General features: G+C 50.1%; 2 protein-coding genes and 1 long non-coding RNA gene across 3 annotated transcripts in view; 1 reads left to right on the top strand and 2 right to left on the bottom strand.

The window, feature by feature from the left end:
• Window positions 1-1,658: 1,658 nt before the first annotated feature.
• Window positions 1,659-10,955, bottom strand: Hmx2 (H6 family homeobox 2). Its single transcript, XM_023561588.2, has 3 exons — window positions 10,839-10,955; window positions 4,997-5,265; window positions 1,659-4,108 (listed from the first exon to the last, which is right to left on the bottom strand). The coding sequence occupies exons 1-3, from the start codon at window positions 10,934-10,936 to the stop codon at window positions 3,555-3,557; spliced, it is 921 nt and encodes a 306-aa protein (XP_023417356.2). The 5' UTR covers window positions 10,937-10,955; the 3' UTR covers window positions 1,659-3,554.
• Window positions 10,956-14,084: 3,129 nt separating this feature from the next.
• Hmx3 (H6 family homeobox 3) lies at window positions 14,085-17,324 on the bottom strand. The gene is made up of 2 exons (XM_003479823.4): window positions 16,474-17,324; window positions 14,085-15,856 (listed from the first exon to the last, which is right to left on the bottom strand). The coding sequence occupies exons 1-2, from the start codon at window positions 16,871-16,873 to the stop codon at window positions 15,183-15,185; spliced, it is 1,074 nt and encodes a 357-aa protein (XP_003479871.2). The 5' UTR covers window positions 16,874-17,324; the 3' UTR covers window positions 14,085-15,182.
• Window positions 15,894-24,115, top strand: part of LOC134475233 (uncharacterized) — a 42,989-nt gene continuing 34,767 nt past the window's right edge. The window contains exons 1-2 of the long non-coding RNA XR_010046265.1: window positions 15,894-16,465; window positions 21,226-21,324. This is a non-coding gene — a long non-coding RNA (uncharacterized LOC134475233). The remainder of the gene's footprint in view (window positions 16,466-21,225; window positions 21,325-24,115) is intronic.

Genomic DNA, 24,115 nt, shown 5'->3' with positions numbered 1-24,115 from the left:
AACGAACCAAAAGTTGAAACAGAGAAGAAACCATTTGCTGTAATCAGCTGTACTATTTTGCCTTGATTTCTTGCTCAGAGTTTTCACCACTGAACCAGGGACTCACATTTTCCACTGTGTTAAATTCTGCTGATCTCATAGAAATTCGTCCTTATGTCTTTTATACTTTGTCTCTCCACCCCATCTTTCCACATTTACTGGGCATCCATGATCCCAGGCCTAATTAGAGGTTCTAGGAAGATCCACTTAATCAGACTAGTCTTTGCTCTGAAGGAACTCCCTGCCCAGGAGGGTGTACAGACTGAAAACAAATATTCTGCAATGTGTTAAATTCAAATAGCTTCTTTTAGAGCTGTGTTCATCATGGGATCTTAAAATGATAGTGACAAACCTCTCCCCGTCTATATTGCTCTCAATTGCTACACTTTCTCACTCTTGAGTCCTCCAGAAATACAACAACCAATAAAGTTGCTTTGGTAGAGAAGCGATTTTATCTCCATGAAAGAAACACAATGAATGGAACAGTGACTGGATTTCTCTTGGACCTCAACGTCTTGCTGAAATTTTTCAATACTTTTTAAAACCATAAACCTCTTTTTTTACTGCCTCTTTAGAGAAAAAAGCCTTATTTTGTACAAAGTGGCGGGCAAATGTTGGAATTAAAGTGTTTAACTGTGAGGTGTATTCATAGGAGAAACTTCTTGATCTTTATGTATTCACACGTTCTGAATGGGATGCACTTCTGATTCCTGACAGTAAACATACACACAACAACCCTTTTAGCTATTGCATTGATTATGTTATTGCTAAAAGAGTCTTGTTCTTTTTTCTCACTAGTCCTTGTATTTAGTTCTGTCTGTTCTCTTTCAACAAGTTGATGTGTAAGTTGAAATTTTTAAATGTAATGCCTTATTTCCATTCTAACTTTAGCTAAATAATTTCATCTCGTGACTTATTTGGTTCCCTCTCCCAGTTGTTTATTTAATTCTATTAGTGTTTTGAGATTCTGAGCATAAATTACCCACTAATAAAATAAAAGTGTATTTCATTATACAGTGTGTGTATGATTCAGGTCCCTCTGGGAATGCAGTTGCAACCCGACTCGATTTGAGTTTTAAGAAACGTCAATCTTTTAAATCCAGTTTAGAGCCTGAAAGGAGACTGATGATTTTGCTGATTATTCAAATGAATTGATAGTCTCAAAATAGGAAATCTGGCAACAATGGATACTTGAATATTTTAAATCAAAATGCAGTCCTCTGTTTGTATCTGTATAACAGTTACCTGTAAGGGAAATTCCTAGAAACTAATTACTCCTTTGGATCACCTGTGACTTTCTAGTTTTTCTAAAATGGTGAGATATATACACTATCTAAGGCAAATTGAAAAAGGATCCTTACCTAAAATCTAAGAATAAATCACTAAATGCCTATATAACTAGAGGAAATTCCCTCCTACAACAGAAGCAAGCCTAAAATGAATCTGACTCAACACTGTTAAAACCATCATCAAATTATATGTTGAAATGCATACAAGTATGATATGGATGGACTATTCTTACACAAGAAGTTTCTCAGAAGTAATTTGATTATTTCTGCATGGAATATTAAGTAGCAACATTAGAGGAAAAGAACTTAAGAGGGTCATCTGGGGGGAAAAATCTTCTGCAAGATGAAATATATGTAGAAAATAAACCAGAAAACACATCCATGTCACTTTTGTTCTCACTCTGACCTATACCCAAAACTTAGTGTAGGTTTTCAAAACATACTAGGACTCACTAAACATTAATGTGGTCTTGGCTAAATGCAGTAAATGTACCTGAACCAAGTACATTGGCACAATTGATAACTTAAAATTGTAGTTATTTTTCAAAGCTAATAGAAGAAAAAAACATTGAACAGTATCTGAATTTTTTTTGGTCAGATATTAAACACAGAATAATGTGGGTCACAAAAAGTTTACAAATAGTCTGTATATTTCACAAAATGAAGATGGTTGATGCCTTTTGGCTCAAAGAGACAAGTCTCTCACCCAAACGTTTCCTTTCTAGAGATTGTGCTCCGGCCTCTGCCCTGTAGACTCCCCCAGGTTTTTGCACCAGTTTAACGGGATACCGGCCTGAGGCTGGAGGGCCTCGGTCTATGTGGGGCTCCCTCGTATTTCCATTTCCTATATTTTACAAGGAACCAGTGGGTGCGATGTCACGGGAAAGGGGGGCTGGTATTTGCATGACTGGAGCGCGGCGAATCTCTCCGTGCAGCGTGTTCTTAGCCCCAGTGTGGCGGTGGTGCCTGGACACAGAAGTTCTTGGGCGTCTTCGCCGCGCATCACTGCTGAGTACAGAAAGAGCGGCTGTGTGCTGGCCTGTCCTTTAGCAGTTAGCCAAGCATAACGCAAACTACTGTATTAACAACCAAAAAGAGTCTGGGGAAGCGCCTTTGCCTCCTGCGCACTTTTGGACCTCGGACCTCTGTGCAACCTTGCTACATTCAGTTCCCGCTATGCGCAGGATGCGCCACTGTACGTGGCTGTAAGCCGGTCGCACCAGGCTCAATGCGACAACTGGACATTTTACCAGCTGACAAGCAGCGCCGCCGCCTGCCCCACGTCGCATAAGAAGCGGCACGAGGCATAGTTCGTGCTGTTTCCTAGCGTGCCCCGCTTCGGACAAGCCCGAGGTGACACAGTGCAAGGAAGATGCTCTTAGCTCCCAGGCTCGGCTTGTTGCCGGAAGGCAATCGCTTCCCTCGCTTCCCTGCCTTTGTCTGTCTGCACGCGGGCTCTGCAGCCTGATCTACCCCGAGTGCTGCCCCAGGCCGCACCAAGATTGTAGGGACTGCAAGTGGGAATCGGGAAGTGCGCAGCGAAAGTTCTGCCAGGGCTGCTATAATGTTCTAACCTTTAACCGAGGCCCCACCCTCCACGTGGTATGCAGTGGAGTTCTGCCAAAGAAAAGCCAGACAGCGTCCTACACCTTACATGCAAGATAATCAGTCCCTCCTTATAACGATGTTTAAAATGTTTTATTTTTTCTTTTAAAATATTTACAGATCCAAACTACCCCCATTTCGCCCCTACCCATCCTCAGGATGAAGGAAACGAAAACAGGTGATGAGATCAAGGTCCAAAGCCCCAGAGGGTTTGGTTTGGCCGAATGTGAGTGCATATACATTTATCCAGCTGTATATATGGGTAGGAATAAATCTTGTCTGTTGTTGTTGGTGGTGTTTTCTGATTTTTCCCCCCACTAACCAAAGCTGATCTGGCCAAAGCTCCCTTTCCCGCAACAACCCGAGAATATCCCCCTCCAAAAATGGTTTTCAAAACGCATTGGTTTGGTTAAGATGGAAAGCAGGCGATCTGGCTTGAGGAATGCCGATAAATACCCGAACAAAACAAAAAAGTAGGGCAGAGCCCATAAATAAGAGATAATGAATACACATGGTGTATTACTTAATATTTCTGGAAACACGCCCTTTTGCTCTAGAGCCCTGTGAAGGGCGCAAGTTGCGCAGGGTCCGCGGGCAGGCGGCGCGCGGCCGGCGGGCGGGTCAGTAGTCGAGCTTATTGTACAGATTGTAGAGCGGTAAGGCGGAGAGGTTGCTGCTGGGGTAGTAGAGCGGTGCAGGGAAGGCGAGAGAGCGTGGCACCGGCACGCGCAGCAGCGAGCTGTCCCGGAACACCAGCGGCATGCCCACCAGAGTCTGCGCCGACGCGTGCGCCATGTTGGCCGCCTCCAGCTCTGCGGAGAGTTGCCGCTTCCACTTGTTGCGGCGATTCTGGAACCAAGTCTTGACCTGGGTCTCAGTGAGCTGCAGGCTGGAGGCGAGGCAGGCACGCTCCGAGCTACTCAGGTAGCGCTTCATGTCAAAGGTGGACTCGAGCTGGTACACCTGGCTGCGCGAGAAGACGGTGCGCGTCTTCTTCTTGGCTGCTCCCGCCTGCCGCTCAGCGCCGGTGTCCCGCTGCCGCTCAGGACCCGGCGAGGGTGAGCCCGCAGCCAAGAGCCTCTCTTTTTCCTCCTTAAAGTCCGAGTGTGAAGGGGAGAGGAAAGGCGTGCGCTCCGAGCCCGCCGGTCCAGCACCTCCGCTGCCCTTCGAAGTACCTGATGATGGAGAACAGAAAGGAAGGTCATGCAGTTATAGGCTTTTAGAGACCCCCAGCTTTTCCCAGGACCAGGGGGTTAGCAGATGCCAGCAGTCTTGGCCCCATTTTACCAACCCCTTTCCCTTCTCCCTCTTGCTGCCATCCAAAGCCCAGCGCTCAGGCCTTTAAAAGCAACAAAAGAGAGATCCGACTAATTTGAGGATCTTTGTGCCCCCACCCTTGAGAAAGCATAGGTAGCAGCAAGAGGAGGAGGTCTGGATGGAAAATATTAAGATCATTTAAAATGAGATTACGCCTTGTAATAACTGTGCTGGAAGAGTTCCTCCAGGTTTATAGGGTGGCATCATTTCACAGGCCATTTATTTGTAAATCATGCTAAGGATTAACGCTGGGCCCTCCTTCATCAAATATTGTAAAGTGGAATGGTCTCTAAAACGCATGATTGTCAATCTTCTTAGAGTGCTAATCATTCCCGGAGTGTGTGTGTGTGGGGGGGGGGACAGAGACAAAAGGAGGAGAGAAAAGATGCAAAGAGATTGCAGTAGAGACAACACTCACACCAGAGTGACAGACCTTGCGTCCAGAAAGTATCCCGTGTACAAAGATTGAACGCAGAGCCACATTTACCCCGCTGGCAGCCCAGCCTGCGGTGGTTCACTTTCCCTGTGACCCAGTCTTCCAAAAGAGCCCGCAGGGTCTGCGTTCCCCTCTCCTCCCAAGTGCCTCCCGCCCAAGAGTCACATCTCGAGTGTCCGGTCCCTTCGCCCCGATTCCCAGCGACCACAGCTCTGGCCCAATGTGGCCCGGGGCCGCAATCCTGGCCGGGACCCACAGCCTCGCTCCCTCGCGTTCACTCACTGCCAGGCTGGCGAAGTGCGATCCTTACCCAGACAAGTAAAAGGGATGGGGGGATGGTGTTTGGAGCCCCGCTCCTTGGGACCATGCGAGTCTGGGCAGTAGCAGGCGGGCGCCTTCCAGCCGTCGTCCGGCTCCTCCTCCTCCGAGGACACGGACAGGCTGCGTTTCCTGGCCGGCCAGCCGACCGGCTCCCTCGGTGCTTCCGAGGAGCCCCCGCCCAGGATGGACTGGATAGTGAAGCTGGAGACGCCACCGGCCGCTGGACACCCCTTGCCCACATCTTCCTTGCTGCCCATCCTGGGTTCATAAGAAATCGGAGGAAACCAAGAACTCCCTTTAGAGACGATCTGGGTGGAAGGTGGTGCAAGCAAGCAGGCAGGCAGGGGGGAGGGGCAAGGAACGAAGCCAAAGGGAGGGGGCGGCGAGGCTGGCGAAGAGTCCCTTTCGCGCTGGGGACACGCGCGCGCGGGACGGCAGCGCAGGGGTCCCTGCCCGCCGAATTCGGTGCACCCGCCCAGCCCGGGTGCGAATGTCCCTTCCTAGCGCGCCGGCTAGCTGGGTCTCCAGCGGCGCGGAGGCGGCGCGGCCTCATTTGCATAGAGGTTACCGGAATGCGGCCAATCGCAGCGGCGCAGAATGGCCCCGGAAAATTTCAAAAAGCCCTGGCCAGGCTCACAGTGCAAGTGAGCCCCCCAAAGCACGCAGAGAACCCAACGGGCATTAGCTCTGTCCAAGTGCGTCCAGGGCCAAACGCAGTGTAGATTCCAGCCTGACTTCCTGATCTCTGCCACGGCTCAGATCCCCAAAAGACTGCCTCTGCGCAGGCGAAGCATCCTCGCACCTTTGAGGGGCTCTAAGGGGCTGCCACCACCCTTCGCAACCCAACACCCCATCCCTTTCCCCTCTGGCAAGGACAGAACTGTCGCAGCTCGCGCAGATGCAGGTGGGGTTAAAACCCGGGGTCTCAAACCGACGCTTACCTTGAATGCGGCTGGGAGCCTCAGGAGCAGAAATTTTCTGCCCTTCCCCACCTATAAACCCACCCTTATCGCGGGCCAACGAGCCACAGGCCACAGGATTTTAAGGATGGGGAAGCCCGAAATCTGGAACCCGGAGAACCTAGTTCAAATCCAGGCACTGTTAAATTACACTGCGCGTTAACTTGCGCAAGTGTGGTCTCAGAGCTTGCCTGCCCTCAGGTGAAACGAACTCGTTAGCATCTTCTCGGTTTTGAAAACTGCCTCAGTTAGGGATGGAAAAGCACCAGGTGATCCGGAAGCACTAGCAGCATAGAACACATACTTACTTCCTAATCCCCAATCCTAAGTGAGTTTTTGATTTTGTAAATTAGAGATTTCTGAATTACAAAACAAACAAACACCTTGCTCCAAGAAGGAGGTCGCTGAATGGATCCGGTTTTAGAAAGTTTGTTCAAATACTAGTTGAGGGGCCTTAACTATGCAAGATGCCTCGGTTTTCTCATTCCTAAAACTGAGGGAAGCAATGCCTAACTGGCAGTGGCTGTTCCAGTACCCAGCCGGGCACGGAGGTGAATAAACCGTGGTTTCTTCTTAACGCACCACTCCTGTGAGTCCTGGCTCTCCTCTAATCCCTGCACCAGCTATTACCTGATTAAAACTATCCAGACGCAGGCAGGCAAAAAGGATCTGAGGCCACAGTCGTCTACACAAACTGTATGGAAACGTGCGAGCGCGGCACAAAGAGCCCAAGCAACTCCACCCTGCATTGCGCCTTCATACTGCTCAACGAAGAGATTCCGCGAGCCTAGACTCTAAGGTGCAACCCAAATGTAGCCAAGGATGAAGAGGCTGTGGAATCAGTCCCCACAAAACATGCAGACGCGGCGCCATGACGGTGCAGTTCCTTCCTCGCCCTCACCGCTCCGGGGTTATTGAGTAAAGCGCTTATAATATCATTAGCCTCGGTGAGTTACCGACTGCGGCCCTGCCCGTGGCAGAACTCTGCCTACTTAACTCCTCGAAGGGCTCTTTAATGGGCTAATTGATTAGGAGTCCGCAGAGCAGCCGGGACAAGGAGCAGGCGAGGGGGCGGGGGGGGGGCAGAGGCTGTGCGGCGCTGCCCCGGAGGCCGGTGAGGGGCAGGTGCTGGCCTCCGTCACCGCATTAACCTCTTCAGGGCTCGGCGTCGGGGTCGAGACACATTACAAATGGTCAGCTTTAATCATGGTGTCAGCTCATTAACCCGGAAGGACCCGGCGCTGAAATACAATTTGTGCGTCCTCCTCTGCGCGGCCGCGGCGGCGCAGGCTCCCGGGTCTCATTGCAGCTCCTCTGGCGCTCTCTTTCTGTTTTGTAGAGAGGAAGGAGATTCTAGGAAAGAAATGCCTCACTCTTTCACTAACAACCGGCCTCTGTTAGGCACTCTGAGCCAACACAGCCTCTAGAGAGAAGCGGTGGTCCAACTTGGGCAACAGAGCTCGGAGCTACCCAGCTGGAGTTAAGCCCAGGAGGCAGGGGGCGCAGGAGTTGGTTAAACCTTTCTGAGCTCATAAATACTTGGTGCCAGAAACATGCTAGGAGCTCCTCATCGTTTGTCACTTTAATCCTTACAGCAAACATGACACAGATTCCTCACCCCCGTCCTCTGTACAGAGGGAGAAACTGAGGCTGGCGGTGGTTTGACCAAGCCAAGCAGAGGAGGTAAGATATGCTCAAAGCTGTTTCGCTGACAGTAGTGCACCCTTGGAAGCAGGTAGCTGGAAGAAACAGGCTTTGACTTTGAGTTTGGCGAATGCCTGCGGGAAAGACTGAGGACAACGGGCGGAGGCAGGTGTTAAGAACCCAAAGAGCAGATCTATTACGGGGCAAGAACCGTTGGAGGCCACCACACAGCTGATGCGGGCCTCGGAGATGCAGCTCCCAGGCCAAAGATTCCCCAGACACTGGAGAGTCCAGCTTGAGGACTCCAAACCAGAAAACTACAAACCTTGAGAGGCCACTTAGCCCCGCTCCTAAGACTAGTTCCCCACAGCCTGTCTCCCTTCTAGCTCTAAGGATCCGGTCCACTCACAGATGCCTCCTCGGTCCTCAGCACTCCGCATCCTTTAATCTTCGAACACGTACTTGCATAATAGCTTGCACTCACACACATTCATTCAGCAAATGTCCACACGCACGCACGCGTGCGCGCGCGCGTACACACACACACACACACACACACACACACACACACACACTGAGGCTCAAGGGAGGTGCGGCAGATTTGGCAGACTCAATGCTCTATTCCCCTATAGCCTCGAGCTCTTTTGGGCTCCCCTCGACTGGTTAGTCATCCTTAGTTCTCGAACACACTCACAGCAATCTACCGCAGTGGCTGCAAGGGTCAAGACACTAGGTCTGCTACCCTCCGCCCCTTTCCGGCTTCTGGGCATCCCGGAGACTTCACTAGGAGCGGAGAGGTTAAACGCCCTCTCCCGGGATCAGCGTGGCCGCAAAAACCCCTCCCAGGAGCCCTGGGAACCACCACCAACACACACCTGGTCTCTGTGCCCTCACGAGTGTCAGTGCTTTAACCCGCACTAACCCATCCTTCTGGACTCGGGGTTGCCCCGCCCACCCTACTTCTGGAGAATTGCCTTTCCGTGTCTTTGGGAGAGCCTTCCTCCTAGGAATTAGCAGAACTGAGTTCCAAAGAATGATAAACTTTCTGAGACTGAAAGAACGCTTAAAGTTTAGGTCCCGAGATTACGCCGCTGCTCAATATTAAAGCGGCCCAGAGCAAACTTGCCGAGGAGCCTAATAAAAATTGATCCTCTCTGTGCTGCAGCAGTTGGGAAATAGGCCGGCTGAGCCGGGTAATAGTGGAAGAAGGCTCCCTCCGAAATGACAGATGAAGTCATAAACAAGTTTGATCTTGGAATCAAGCTTCGATAAATATTAAACACAGTCTGCCCCCCCTTCACGCGAGTGGATTATGATATATGGCGCGTCCAAACTTTAAAATAAGGAAATACCAGAGAAAATGATCTCAATAAATTTTCTAAGTATAAACGTTGATTATGTTTCGATTTTCATTCAAGGGCCTCTGCTGCTCCTTCTTTGGTGCAAATGACATCTCGCAATAGGCTTTTGGGGAAAAGGGCTCCCTATTTGAAAAAGAGAGCCCCAGAGGTGTACAATTTATGTAATCTGCGGCTGGAAAATGAATTGTGTAATTTATTGGAAAACAGAAAGTCATGAAGATTGGATCAGCATAGGCGAGTCCCGACACCCCCCTCCCACATCCATCAAGTTCCAATTAACAGCCTAACCAGAGAGCTTTAATGGGTTTCCAATCTAGTGGTCTGATAGACTCATCAATTCCTCTGGGAGAAATTAAGAAAATCGACCGCCCCTTGGCGACGCAGTGTCATTCCTTTCTGCAACTATATGTCAAATTAAAAACACAATTAAAATTTAAACTGTTTCAATCAAAGGGTGCCCTGCAACCTATGTTTCACTTAATAGAACTTTGATGAAAATCTGATGCGTGCACTCCATCACCAAGGGGGGTGAGGGCAGTGAAGGAGCTCAGGAGAGATGAGGATTCTTTATATTTCTTTAAGACGTTGGCTAGGATGAGGTATACCGGGTGAGGACTCCTCACTACTTCAGCCTCTCTGATGGGTACATCTTGTGCTTTCCCTCCACTCTTGGGTTGCATCTCTTCCCAGCTCCTTTTCCTCTCTGTTAGCTGAAACTCCAAGGAATCCCTTTGGAATCCCCAGCCACTAAGACTTTGGGTAGTTTTCCCCCAGGCACGTCACACGGAGTGTCAGGCAAGGAAAGGGCCTTGATGAATACAATCAGTGGGCACCTCGTGGAAACTTTCTATGGAGATACCCTGCAGCTTCCTGCTATCCCTCAACTCTAGATCCAAAAGTGGCCCAGTGTTCTGATACCCTTTGGCATCCTGGAGGTGGAAGTGTAGGGAGGAATCTCACTTGAATAAATAGGTCCCAGGGAGAGCTAGAGTCCTACTGTGGTCCCACTCAATTCCCCACTTTAGTTGTCACTCTCCACCCCTATCCTCTTTTCAGGGTACTTCTGCAGAAGAAGTGTAGCCTAAATCTCAATCCAAGATCCTCCTAGGAGACACCAGATGAGGCTCCAATGTACACCCAGCCTAGTGGCCTTCTTGGGTATTCAGTCTCTTCCAACCCAGCTCCCAAATGTTTGAAGATCAAAAGGCCAATGCCATCTGTTCTGTATGTGGACATGTGCACATTTGCACACACAAGCATGCACATTTCCAGATGCATACACCCAAGTGCAATGCATTCCTTAAGGCTTACAGTCAGGAAGGGCTTGCACAAGGCAGCAAGTGGGCAAAAAGCTGAGAGGAGGAACATCGAGTATAGCTCCTTCAGGGTTACTCATGTGTGAGGGGAAGCGATTTCTCTGGGTCTTCCTGGCTGTGTGTGGGATTTCCCTGGGACACACAGTTCTTGCTCTCTGACTCCTTCATACTAGGCCCAGCAGAGGAGACTTTTCCTAGCTACTTTGTGGAGTCTGTTTGGATTCTAAGTGGAAGAGGATGTGGGCTGGGTTGCTGGGCCATAGGACATTGAAAGCCTGGAGAGTAGGACAAAATGGAATCTTAGAGGGGATCAAAGCTTTGCTTAGCAGAGGCTCAGGCCCCACAAGGCTCTCCAAGGGAGTTCAGGTGACCTGTACAAACAGAGGGGTAAAAGCAGTGAGTGGTCCTGGGCAAGGAAGACCAACATCCCTCGGCCTCACCAAAGAGCTTGAAGGCCCAGACTGCAATCCTAGGGGTCCCCATGGCTCTCACCTACACCCCTATCTCCCTTACCCCACACAGCTGCAAAAAGCAAAGCAAATCACACTGACCTTTTTGCCTCCTCTTCCTCCCAATTCCACTTCCAGACTCTCAGGCAAAGAGAGGTGGGTGCTCTGTGGTTCTCTGATGTGGCCTCTAGCTCTGGCATACAAGACTCTGTCAAAGGGGTGGCCCCACTCAGAATGAGCACCACTGGCAGGGGGGCAGTTTATATCTGTCTTGCTGTTGTTTGATGTACACACAACCACTCTATTTACTACCAAATAAAAGAAATACATCTGTGTTGCCAACAGAAACAGTTCAAACACCGGCTCCTTGGTCTCCCAGGGCCTGGAGGCACTCTGAGGTGCTCAGAAGATGCTCAGAGCAGCAGAGCTGGACACCATAGGGACATCACAGAGTAAGGCTTTGGCTCTTAGGAGTATGAAAGCTAGAGGACGATGAGTGTTAGCTCAGCTGGTTTGACCAAGTGACTTGTGAGGAGGCAATGAAGATAAACTTGTTCTGAGGTTTTCAGGCTTGTGCTGCAGTGTGGGGAGACTACTCCACTCCCTGCCCATTGATTTCTAGGATTCTGTGCAGTTTGCCTTCACCTGGGGCCACTGGAGAAAACCAGTTGGCCAGAAACAGTGTGTAACTGCATCTGTGCTTTAATCATCTCAACGATGCTAAATTCTTATGTGTCAGTACTAGAATCTCCCTGCTATGTGTCTGTCTGGAAGTATAGAGGGAGTGCATGTATGTGCTGAATGTTTATGTCAAGTATGAACACATCCTACATTGTTTACTTGTGGGCGATGTAGAAAGGATTCAGATGTGTAACAAATAATCTGTATTGATGAAGATTAACTGGGGTACAGATTCAGAAGGATCTGAAGGTAAGAGAGAGAGAGAGAGAGAGAGAGAGAGAGAGAGAGAGAGAGAGTTCTACAATCTGCAGGAAAAGTAAAATAACAAAATGGGGCTGTCCACACAATGTCCCAGAAAAGACTGCACTGAGTTCCCCTATGGAATGTTCAGGAGAAATTTTAGAAAGTCCCTTTTTTTGATGAGTGGTTCCAGCAAATCTTTGCAGAGGTTTTCTAGATAATACAGCCAGTTCTCCAGAGATGACAGTTTCATCAACTGGACTCTCCTGACAGAAAAATCTGTAGTGCAGCCTAGGATGTTTCCTGCTCAGAGAGGCTTTTGTATTCCTCATCCCTGCACCCTGGTTCCACTCTTGCAGTGGCAGCAATACAAGGACTCAAATCAGTGAGAGGGAAGTGGAGGTTTCCCACTTGAGTAGGTTCCTAGGCTTACACAGCCTATCTCCAGGCTATAATATCCTCCCTTAAGGTGTTATCTTGGCTCTGGGTATAGACCAATGGGCCCAGGGCAGGGAAGCTCCTCAGTGGGAGGGCAGCTCCGAGCAGGGCAAAGCATAAACTGTACTTGCAAAGAACCAGTTACTTCTTGACTTTGTAAAGACCAGATCAGTCAAGAACCGTTTTCTAGAATCCAAACAAATACAGAAGTGTTTTCTTGGCGTTTGATAACATCGTGTTCTGACTGTAAAATCTAAGCACGTGTTTGCTATTGCAACATTATTTTTAATGAGTTGTTACTGGCCTGTCCTACAGTTAGTATTGCCAACAGTAAAAGGCATCACTGTGTTTGCAGGTAACACAAGGAACAACATATTTGACCCTGAATTTCTGTTTATTTTTCATTTTAGACACATGCCCTCGTTTTTATTCCAAACCAGAAGAAAATAAAGGGAAATCTATCTTCACTGGAACCCCGACTAAAACTTTGTCGTGAATAAGCATGCTGGTTCATTGCGGGGGGGGGGCGGTTTTTCATCAGCAGAAAAACGATACTCAACACTTGGGCCGCATTTGAATCAACTGTAGCGACTGGATTTGAGGTGCCTGGCAGCGCACCAGGAGAAAGGAGAGAGCGCAGAAAGGCGCTCTCCAGCGGCATCTTCTGGCGGTGTATTTCCCTCTGGAAGCTTCCGGGCCTTTGCCTTCCACGTCTCCCCCTTTCGGCTCCCAAGCTTCAAAGTGCACTGCACGGGTGGTGCACGGACATCCCCAGTTTGAAGGCTGGTGGCACGCTGGTTTGGCCCCGGGGAGCCCTTGCACTTTTGCGGGCGGACTGGCTCTTCCAGGAGGTCGCAGCGCGCCTTTCCTCTCAGGCTGCGCACCAAGACAGTGGTGGCTGGGCGCCTGGAAGCAATGAACGGCGTGCTTCCCGGGGTTGGCCTGGACGTGGAGACTCAGAAAGGCTGCCCTCAAAGTGTTGGGTATCGATGGACAGAGATGATGGACAGAGATATCCTAACCAGAAAGGAACAGGGTCCTCTCCGTTGCCACAGATGCAGCCAGGTGGTTTCAGTTTTCTAGCATCTAACACATTTGGACAGTGCCCGGGGACAGCTCCGGCAGCAGAAACTCCCTCAAGTACCACGAAAGCATCCCCGAGGTACAAATAGTAGTCCCAGTCCAGAGAGGTAGATGGCTTTCCCGGAGGCTGCCCTCTCCAGGCCAGGCCTTTCCCAGCTAGTCTTGATGATCTGTCTCCTGCTGCAGCTAAACTCAGCTTACTGGCTTCTTTCCTCTAACACTTTCCTGTGGGCAACTGGAACCACCTGCGTTCCTAGCCAGGTATCTTAATGCCGCCCTACCCAGAAACTCTTCTTAAAGTAATCATGTCTTAGGAACAGATCGTGAGGCTGCAGCCCTAAGCTCAGAAATAACAGATGTCTCTAAAGCGGCTGTTGCTTTGCTCACTGTTGGAAAACTAGGTACGACTAGATCTTTACTTCTGCCTCTCAGTCTTCCCTGCTCCCAGGGCGTTTCAAACCTTGGAAGATACAGGGGAGAGTGCAGCCCTCCTCACAAACAAAGCCGCCTCTGTCTCTGCTGCCTGCTGAATTATAGGGGTGTGCATCTAGGTCAGACTTAAGCACAGAGACAACCAGAGAGCCAGATGGAAAAGTGGTGAGAGGATACCTGCTCTGGGAAGAATTACACAAAGTTACACACTCTGGCAACAGGAAAGGCTTCGTTTTTCTTTTCTTTTTAATTAAATTTCATGACAACATTAAGTGTAACAATATTTTGTGAAGTGTTTTTTTCTTTTTCTTAAAAAGGGACTGATCCTGGCAGAGGAAAGAGAGATTAGGGGAAACAAACTACTCCAGACCAACAGGTGTAGCAGACAGAAAGAAAACAGATCAGACAGCAGAGCCCAAAGCCCTGCAGACTTGAGGGTAAATTTTACAAGAAATCTGTACATTTATCAAATAAATTAAAATTCTCCTAAATTGATTGTCCTTCACTTAAAGCGCTCCAGTATATTTAACTCCTTTGAGCATTGCTACCTATCCTTGTTTTCTTCCTTCCCCCTTTTTCTCTATTTAATTTTTCTCTTTCTACACAAGTATCTGTGATTACACTGCCAAAAAGTTCTTTCCTCCTGAAGAAAGGAGCAGGGCTCTCAAGAAATTTTGTACAATATTGCACAGATCAAAACAAAAATAGATACTGCAGAATAAAAATGTAGGGGAGAGGATCAAAGATACAGTTTTTTTTAAAATATTGAAACCATTCTCTCAAAAACAGGAAACAAACTAATAATAGTAATGTTAATAATTTACTGATAAGTGAAATCCCCCAAATATATGCTACTAATAAATAAGACCACTCAAATCCGACAGATGTAGAACTGTTTCCATTTTCAGAGTCCTGATTTTTGATGTTTTAACTTTTCCCTTTAAACAATTAGAGAATTATTCGCTCACAAAGTGAGACAGATGAAGAGGTTAATTGCCAGACTTTTCCCGGAGAGAAAAGAGGCCCAAAACAGGATTCCTCTGAGAGGCTGCTCGAATTCTGAAAACCAGAGAGGTAACTGGTTAGGGGTGGGGAGGAAGAACCACACCCTGAAATCCAGAAATCGTACTACCCTATGAATCCTTTCCCTCTGGATTCTGGATATTCTACAGAAAGTGAGTAAACTAAAGGGACTCAGATTTTGCGCTTACTTTTCTTCTATAAAAAGAAAACCAAAAAGTCACAGCGCAATGCAAATTTAGGGATAGGGCTGCACATTTCACAAAAGCTTTCAGCCAAAATATTTGACCTGGATATGTTATCATTTTCTTGCTTTCTCTTAGTAACCAAAATCAGAAACAAGAGGAGAAGCGCCTCAAATCCATTAGGGATGAATTGCACGAAAATGCATTGCAAATACTTACAAAATGCTACCGATTGGGGAGGGGGCCAGGCAGTGTGCGAAGCCCGGTTCCCAAGGCCGCAGAACATTTCCGCACCCTCCGCCCGGCCCAGTCTCCTCCGGGATCCGGGAAGGTGCCCGGGAACTCCCTTCACCTCCCCTCTCGGGCCTCAGACCGGCCGTAGCAGCGGCACGGAAGAGACCACGGGGTGCGAGTAGTAGACAGGGTGCGGGAAGGTGAGCAGCGGCTGGCTGACCGGCACCGGGGCCCCTGCAGCGGCAGCCGCCGCGCCCTCGGCTGCCGAGTTCTCGTGGTAGAGGATGGGCACGCGGACGATGCGCTGCGCCGCGGCGTGGCTCAGGTTGGCCGCCTCCAGCTCCGCGGCCAGCTGCCGCTTCCACTTGTTGCGGCGATTCTGGAACCAGATCTTGACCTGCGTCTCCGTGAGGTGCAGCGAGGCGGCCAGCCCGGCGCGCTCGGAGCTGCTCAGGTAGCGCTTCATGTCGAAAGTGGACTCGAGCTGGAAGACCTGGCTGCGCGAGAAGACCGTGCGCGTCTTCTTCTTGCGACACGCGGGCTTCTTCTCGGGACTCTCGGCGCCCTTCTTCCAGTCCTCGTAGCCCGGCGTCGCGGACGCCGCCCCTACGCTCGCCCCGGCCGCACCCGGCGCCGCCTCGCCCTCCTTCTTGCCTTCCTCCGAGTCGCTCTCTTCCAAAATGATCTCGTCCGGGCTCTTAGAGTCCAGCTCCTTATGGTCGGGGTCAGCCTTGAGCAGGGGTTCCGGGGAGTCGCGGTCAGTGCCTGAGGCGGGGGAGGAGTCTCGCAGGAGTGTCTTCTCCGAGGCTGGGGAGACAGACAGACGGACGCACACACACGCACACAGACACAGCTTGAGCGGGGCCCGGAGCCTGGAGGCAGCATGCTCAACCCGCACCGGCCTCCAGGCCCTGGGCCCTGAGGCCTGACCACTCTCGCGGGCCTCTTGCAGCCCGGCTGGTCTGGGGTAGGGGCGCCGAATCCTGGGATCCCCTCCTCCCGAACACTTTGGAAGAGATGGTAGCCGCGCGGCCGCCCCTTCCCTTCCCAAAGCTCCCCTTGCAGGGGGCCGCGGAAAGCTTGGCCGGCCGCCTGGGTCGGCCTGAGTCAACCCCTCCTTCCAGGCAGCGCTCCCAGCCCTGGCTGTCAGAAGCCACCCCCTTCGTGCCTGAGGCCGCTTTTCCCGGGAAGCGCCCGGCGCCCGGGTCTCCAACTCCGCCTCTTTTCTCACCAAGTGGGATTGGATTCCCGGACAGCGCAAGCGACCGCGCTGGCAGGAGATGCAGGCCGAGGGCCGGAAGAAGTTGGCCCAACATCGGGTTTGCGGGAGTGGGGATCCCAGATCTGCGGTGGAAACAGCGCCGCGCGGGGACAGGACGGCGCGCGGGGGAGAAGAGAACGAAAGTTCAAAGAGAGGTCGGTACCTTCAGGTCGCGGGAGGTGGCCGCCGGCGGGGGTCAGGGTGTAGGGGTACCACCAGGCCGGGGAGCGCTCCAGGTAGTGCGCAGGCAGGGCAAACCTCTGCGTTGGGATCTCAAAGCGAGGGAAAGCCAGGTCGCCCACCTGCGAGAGCGCGAAGCCCGCGGCGCCCTCCAGGGCCCCCTTGGCTGCAGCGGCAGCGGCGGCAGCGGCAGCGGCTGCCGAGGCTGGCGCGAAGAGAGTCCGAGGGGGCGGTTGAGGCTTCGGGGGCGGCCGGTGGTGGTCTCCGTTGAGTAGGTTCTTGATGGAGAACGGGGACTCCTTGGGCGCCGGAGGCAAGGGTGGCGGTGGCGGCGGGGGCTGAGCGCTGGCGGTGCCCGCAGCTTCCGGCCCAGGCTCCGGCATGGTCCCCTCTCCTCCGGGTCCCGGGAGGGAGCGAGCGGGACAGGCAGGCGGCCGGGGGAGCCGGCGAACGGCCGGAAATCAGAACATAAACGGGACTCAACTATGGGGCGCAAAGTCGGGGGCCGCCCCGGGCGCAAACCGAGCCGCGGGAGGGCGGGGTGAGGACCGGCCGGGGCGGGCTCGCATGGGGGGAGGGGTTCCGAGGGGCGGGGAGCGACCTGGCCGCGGCTCGGAGGGAGCGAGGCGGCTCGGCGGCGGCTGCGCTCCCGGGGAGGAGGCAGCAAGAGCAGTCCCCGGCTCGGGGCTGCGTCAATCCGGCGCCGGATGCTAATGATGAAATCAAAATGTCATCCAAGTTAAATGCGGAGAGTATACAGCGATTGGGCGCGTACAATGGCAAATGGGATTAGGCAGACGAAGGCGCAGCCGAGCCCCGGCCCAGCAGCCGCCTCCGCCACCCCACCCCCTCTTTCCCTCCGATTTTGGCGCTTTGGCTTCGGGCTATAAGAGCCCGCCTGTTATTGGCTTTATATAGTCCAATTAGGCAGCAAATGAGGACAAACCTATTAGCACAAAAGGATATTGGTTCTCGCTAAGGAGACACTCGGAGCGCTCCTCCGAGCGCAGGAGACCATGAGGCACCCGGGGCCGGCGGCGCCCCCGGCCGGCCGGAGCGTACCGACAGCCGCGAACCCGGAGCCAGAGCCTCGGTCTCGCTGCTGCGGCTCCGAGACCCGCTTCCCGCCGCCAACCCCGCGGGAGGAGGAAGGGGCGGGCTAGGCCCGCCCGGGTCACTTGGGGGTTATCCGCGCTGGCAGCTGCCGTCCCCTCCCCCAAGGGCTTGGCTGGGGCCCGTTGCCCCCACGCCACAGTAGAGCCGGCCCGTGACGAACTCGGCACTTTCCTACCCTTTGGGATCCGATGGTCTCAGTATCTCTCCTAAAACCTGCTAAAAAGGGCGCGGCCAAGAAGAGAGGAATTTGGGTTCCCCATCCACCGTCTAGCCGACTAAAAGGGAATAGGGTAAAGAGTCTACACTGTGTCCGCGGGCTCAGGAATCCGCGTAGCCTTGGCCTTTGGCCCTGGTAAACCGAAGAGGGAGCCTTCCCGGGAGCAAGGGTGGGTGTGCGTCTCTGCGCACCCGAGTGAGCTCACAGAAAGGGCGGACACCCTCGAGTCGCTCGGTGGGGCCGCTGGGGTAGCCGCGTCTTGGCACCGATGGCTACCCTCGTATGGACTCTTCTCTGGGCTTTGGATGCGGCGCCCAAGCCTCAAGGATCAACTCCAGCCTGCGATCCTGAAGACAGCACTTTATTCTAAGAAGTCTCTCCTGCTGAGTTTAGAGCTGCCTAACGCGTAAAAAAAAAAAAAAAAAAAAAAAAAAAAAGGTGGGGGTGGGAGAGTGAACCGGCAGGCGTAGAGGCGTACCTTCCTCAGTCGCACGGTAGTGGGAGGGACATTTGCAGCGCGCCTCAAGAGCTTGTAAGCCTCGGGAGAGCCACGCCGGGCCCCCCGAGGAACAGCTAGCTAGGTGGAAGGTCACTCGATTACACAGTCTTAAAAAACAGCTCCTGGGTCCCAAGAGAAGTCCGAGAAACAGCCGTTTCTACACTCCAGATTTTTTTTGGTGTGTGTACCAGGGATTGAACTCATGACCTAGCGCTTGTCAGGCAGGCGCTTATGCTACTGAGTTAAATCCCTGTCCCCTAGACTCCAGATTTAACTGTCAAATAAATCAGAATTATTTTGGGGGGAGGTCTTTTTCCGAGATAGCTCTCTGGCCAGAAAAAGGTGGCAAACTGCCCCAGGTGAAGCTTCCCGTACACCTTTTCAAAGTCTCTTCATTTCTCCAGCACTTTCTTTCCCTTATGCCGAGCTTTGCCTTATTCAAGGCTGTTCTACATTGGCAGGCGCCACCGTTTTGGGTTCCCAAGTGAAAAGTAGATGTGTTTTATTTTTCAGCGCCGAGGTGTCAGAATTTCAACCAAACCTCGGCTGTCGCGTTTAATGGTTCTGCAAACATTCACCTTCGGTAGTGAATCCTACTTTTGCTTAATAATCTGGAAGCCTCATAAATGGCGCTTCCATAAACATTATTATTCCTTCAAGTTCTTTATAGGGTTTTATAGAATGTACACCATCCAAAATCCCAGTGGAAACCAATTACAGCGCTGAAATTCAAGCAGGGTAGGTCTCGCAATGGACGTTTTTAGATGGAGACAGTTGTACAGGAAAGGAGACCGGGCCAAGGTCACACAAACGGTGCTGCACACCAGTCTTTGCCTGACCGCAGAGACAGCTCAATGCATGCAGCTCCGCGCGGGGTGCCGTTCACACTGCGCACCAGGTGGTGAAAGGCCTCCAGGAGAGACCCCTGCGGGCGTGCTGTGGGAGCTCTGCTGTCAGACGCGCGCGCAAACTTGCTTAAGTTCTGATGCACAGAAGCGGCCTTTAAACTGAAATGGAAAAGCTTCTGTCTCCCCGAAAGGCTGAGGATTTAGCTTAATGGTAGAACACTTACCTAGTAAGTGCAAACCCTGGATTCTATCCGTAGCACCAGAAAACAAAAATAAAAAGCAACTTCCCATCCACCCATCTCCAGAAGTTCACAGTAGAGATTCCTGAAAAGGATGTGAATTCTGTCTGGGTAGGTGGGCTAACGGCTGACCACAACTCCAAAACTAGAGTCAGACGGGAAAGGAACCTCCCCTGCAAAAGAAAGGTAAAGGACAGCCGTCCCTAACCCTTGCCGCGAGACCTCCCGACCCTCACTTTTCTTTTATCGCCCAACAGTGTCTCGGAAGTGGTGCGCCGATGTGCCGGTGAGCGCACTTGTGCGCGCGCACATTTTGACCAGGGATGGGACTTTTAGGTGGTAGTATCCTCAGCCCATCATTTGATGAGTTTGGCATGCTGGGCGTGGAGAGCAGCGTTTGTACAGCAGATCTTTCCTTTCGCTTTCAGAAAACTCGTATGTTGAGCCCTGAGCTCGAACGCAGCGGTTGACTCGCCCTCTGGCGAGGGATGTGACTTCTGCTTTATCCTGCCCAGGGCTCCATCCGAAGCCCAGCAAACAGCGCCCTCTATGGGACATCTCTAAGCCAAACCTCCAGGTGTGGCTGGAAAATACAGCCCTGAACATAGGTAGGGTTTAGGGCTTTAAAGTCCATTAAGCCTTTTCCTTCTGTGCTGAAGTTATGAAACGATGCCTCTCCCCGTTTTTCCTGCTCTGGATTCTGGGAGAGGCAGAGGGTGAAACAGACTGCATATTTCTGTTGATCTTTACGTGGCCACTACAGGTGATCCCTGCCCCAACTCCTCCCACCCACCCACACCCTCATTTTAGAGCCCATTCTGTGGGTTTCTTGCAGCAGTCCCTTTAGGTGCTAGTCCTGACTGCGGGACAAATGTGAGCGCTAAGAATGATCCCAGCGCGACGAGAGAGAGCAGGCTGCCTTATTTGCCTTTCCAGTGCTCAGCACACAGTGGGACCACAAGTGAATGCTCAGTAACCACTTGTGCTAATGCCCGAATTAGGTGGAGGGTGGGTAAGTGGATTTCCAGTCCCGCTGCAAAGGATTGACCCACTTGATGGGGAGGGGACCTTCAGATAGCCTGATGATACCCGGGAGCAGTTTTTTTTTTTTTTTTTTTTTAAGTTTAATGAAAATCTGAGGTCTTTTGATGGTACATTTTATAAAACCTGAAGAAAATCCAAAAATAGGATACTGGGGAGTATGGTGTGGGATGCCCCAAGGTAGAAGGGCTGTGCAAAGCAGAAGCTCCACATCACACACACCCCTTGGAGGAGGGGCCAAGAGAACAAGGGGCCTGGAGAACAGTAATGATTAACACCCCACTTCACACCAAGAAAAGAATGCTTAACAATGACATCCTCCACCCCTAAGCCCACCACACACAACACACATGTGCATTTGAATTAATACAGTCAGTAGGGAATTCTCCAAGGGGAGCATGTCTGTATTCTTAACTACTGTGCCTGAAAGAGGCTGCTTTCCTCTGAAGCTAGCTTTGGGTCCATCTTGAAACAGCTTACTAGGACAACTCATAGTGGTGGTAGTGATGGTTTGTGTGAGAGGCAGAGGATTATTTAGGCTTTTAACCAAACCTGCACGGACCAAGATTGGAGGCCCTCACAATTAGCACAGCCACAGTTTGCCCTGGTCCTGATGGTCACATTTTACCACCTCATTCTCCTGGCCTGCGGGTCCTTGATTTATAGGCAGCAAGGACTTAAGCCCACAACTGTGGTCCTGGGGAAATTAGGCCCTAGACTATGTGTTCTTTCCATTTCCTGGAAAGCTCTTACGTGCCTTTTTTGATATCAACAGGAATGCTGCTGGAGACCTCTCTGACTAATGAATGTGACCCTGAGAATGTGACCATGTGACCCTGGAGATGGGTCAAAGCCATGTTGTCCATGATCACAGGTATGTCTCAGTGTCCTTGCAGTGGCCGAATGGTTAACCTTTCCCTGAGAGTAAGGGTAATAACTATGTAAAGGTAATCTCTCCTAATGTCATTGCATCCTCATTATATGCCAGGCACTCTTCCCTGGGGAGGCAGGCAATAGTATTATTCCCATAGATGAAGCATGAGAGTACGACAAAGGGGAGCAGGAGCAACTACTGACACATGTCTGGCATTATAGTGTCATCAGAAGGGCAGTGCAAGCATATAGCAAGCGCTATATAAGCGCTGGCTATTGTTACTTTTAATCTTCATTCACTCTTCAAGATGAACCCACAGGCCAAATATCTGTTTGGGGAGGGGTTCCTTGAGAAAGCTAACATGGTCCTAGGAGGACTTCTTATTCTGAGATAATAAATTGAAGTAGTTCTCCTACATCTGCTTTCTCTTTTCTTCTTCATAAGTCTTTCTCTCTAAACCAGAAATCTTCCACATGTAATTATTCCCAGGTTGTTTTCTGTCTTCTGAGTTTTCCTTAAGGGAAAAGAACTTAAAATTTTGCTCCATTGACTCTTGCTGTCTCAGAGTGTCTGGATATTTTGTGGGCTTCTGCTGATTATCTGCAGAGGCCTATGTCAAGACCATGTGTTCTAGCCTCCTCATCTGAAAAACAATGGGGTGCATCGGGATGAAATTATTAACACAGTTGGAAGTGCTTTATTTGGGAAGGGATTTTCCCCGAGGAAAGGACTATACAAGGTTCCTGATGCCACCCTTGGAACTCATCCTCCTCCCCGGGCTCTGTCCCTGAGAACTGATGATCTCACCACACTCCAACTCAGAAGAGGTTGCCACCTCCCCACAAACTGCACAAGGGTTCTATTGTGGACACAGTGTTCTTCAGTTTCTCTAAGGCTGAGATTTCTGAAACAAATCCTGCTGAATACTAAGAACCCAGCGACAATATAGTCACAAATATTTGTTGAACACCTAATATGTGCCAGACACTCTTCCAGGAACTTCACTTGCCTCAGGGAGCATAGGATCCTTGCCCTTGAGGAACTTAAACTCTAGTGGAGGGGTGATAAGTGTTGCAGGAAACCCTAAAGGAGAGTAAGAATGTTGTGGTGGGAGGATATTGTAGCATTAAATTAGAAGATCAAGTGAAGCTTAACATTAAGGAAAAAAAGTTTAAGTAGAGACTCAGATTGGGCAGAGCAGAAATGCTTGAACCAAAGGCTTAGGCAGGAACTCCAATGAGGTGTCATCCAACTAGAGGCCACTAAGAGAAGTAAGGGGATGTAAAGGGATGTTCCTGATAGGACCATGGAAGCCCTGGTAGGAAGTTTGTCTTTACACTAAGTGAGGTGGAAAAACCCTATGCAGGAGTTAAAAAAATGATTGTCAACCTAAAATAGTGACATAGAAAGACAAGTTCTCCAAAGAAGGAGTTGATTCAGGAATAGCAGGGCATTGGAATCTGAGATTGCTCTGGTGGGTAGTCGGTATAACCAAAAGGTTGGGGGCTAATAAACTTTAAAAGACAAAAAGAAGTTCACATGGGTTATTTCAAAACAGATATTCATACAAATAACTTGTTGCTTGCTGGTGGAGGCAGCTACTGGGAAGTGTCCTTGTGCTCTGTGGCTTGCATGGCATACTATACTTTTGAAGAGCTCCTGATACAGTTGCTGTTACAGGCACATATGCATGAATTTCTTTCGATAATTCCTGTTACCTGCATAAGTGTGTGAGGGCTCCTTCTTCATGACCTCCTGGCTCTATTTTGTTATGGTTTGACAGAAATGACTCCACTTTTGGCATGATGACTTCCACATAACCAACTCATTTTACTATAATTTACTATGCAATAGAATCCACAGGTTTTAAGGATTCAGTTCAATGATCTTGAATAAAAACATATATCTGAGCATCCCTCTAACTTCTTAAAAGTTTTCTCTGTCCCTCTGCAATCAATTTCCCAAAACCCTATCCCAAGAATCCACTGGTTTGATTTTGGCATTAAAGATGAATTTTTCTGGTTCTTCAACATCACATAAATAACACACCAGTATATAATTTTTCTGAGTCTGGCCTCTTCAACCGAAAATGTCTCTGCAATTTATCTGCACTACTGTATATAGGACAGCAGAGTTTTTTAGTAGAGGAGCCATACACTTGGTTTACATTTAAAAATCAATTTTTGATTTATCAAGTTTCAACAGGATTCTAATCCTAAAAAATGCCATATCCTATGAATGGATGAGGAAAGCATGGTCTAGCTATACAACAGTATAGTATTGAATAATAAAAAGGATTAAGTACTGATACACGCTACAACATGAATGAACTCTGAAAACATTATGTGAAGTGAAAGAAATGAGGCATAAAAAAATCACATATATTGTGATTTCATTTACATGACATGTTCAGAATAGGCAACTTCAGAGAGACAGAAAGGAGACAAGAGCCTACCATAATTCCATCCTTGCCTAATGTTGTCTGAGCAGGATCAGGTCTAATTAGTACTTGGACAGGAGAAAGGAGAGAAGAGATAAGCAGTTGGTCAATGCTGGAGCAATAGGAATGAGCAGCAACACCAACAGTGATGGGATTTCTTGTTACAGGTGATTAAGAGGTTCTAAAACTGGTTGTGGTGATAGATGTCCAACTTTGTGCTAAAACCCATTGATTTTTGCACTTTAAATGGGCGACTGTGCAGTACATGACTGTTGTCTCAGTAAAGAAGTCATTTAAAAATCCATCTCTCAGCCACTGTGCCCTAGTGTAGCATTTTCAATGCCTCATGTC

The sequence above is a fragment of the Cavia porcellus genome, unplaced genomic scaffold, assembly GCF_034190915.1.
Source record: "Cavia porcellus strain 051 isolate PalLab524CR breed Dunkin Hartley unplaced genomic scaffold, mCavPor4.1 scaffold_2, whole genome shotgun sequence".
NCBI classification, from domain to species: Eukaryota; Metazoa; Chordata; class Mammalia; order Rodentia; family Caviidae; genus Cavia; species Cavia porcellus.
Note: the sequence above shows the minus strand (reverse complement) of the source record. Positions and strands in the feature narration are given on the sequence as shown.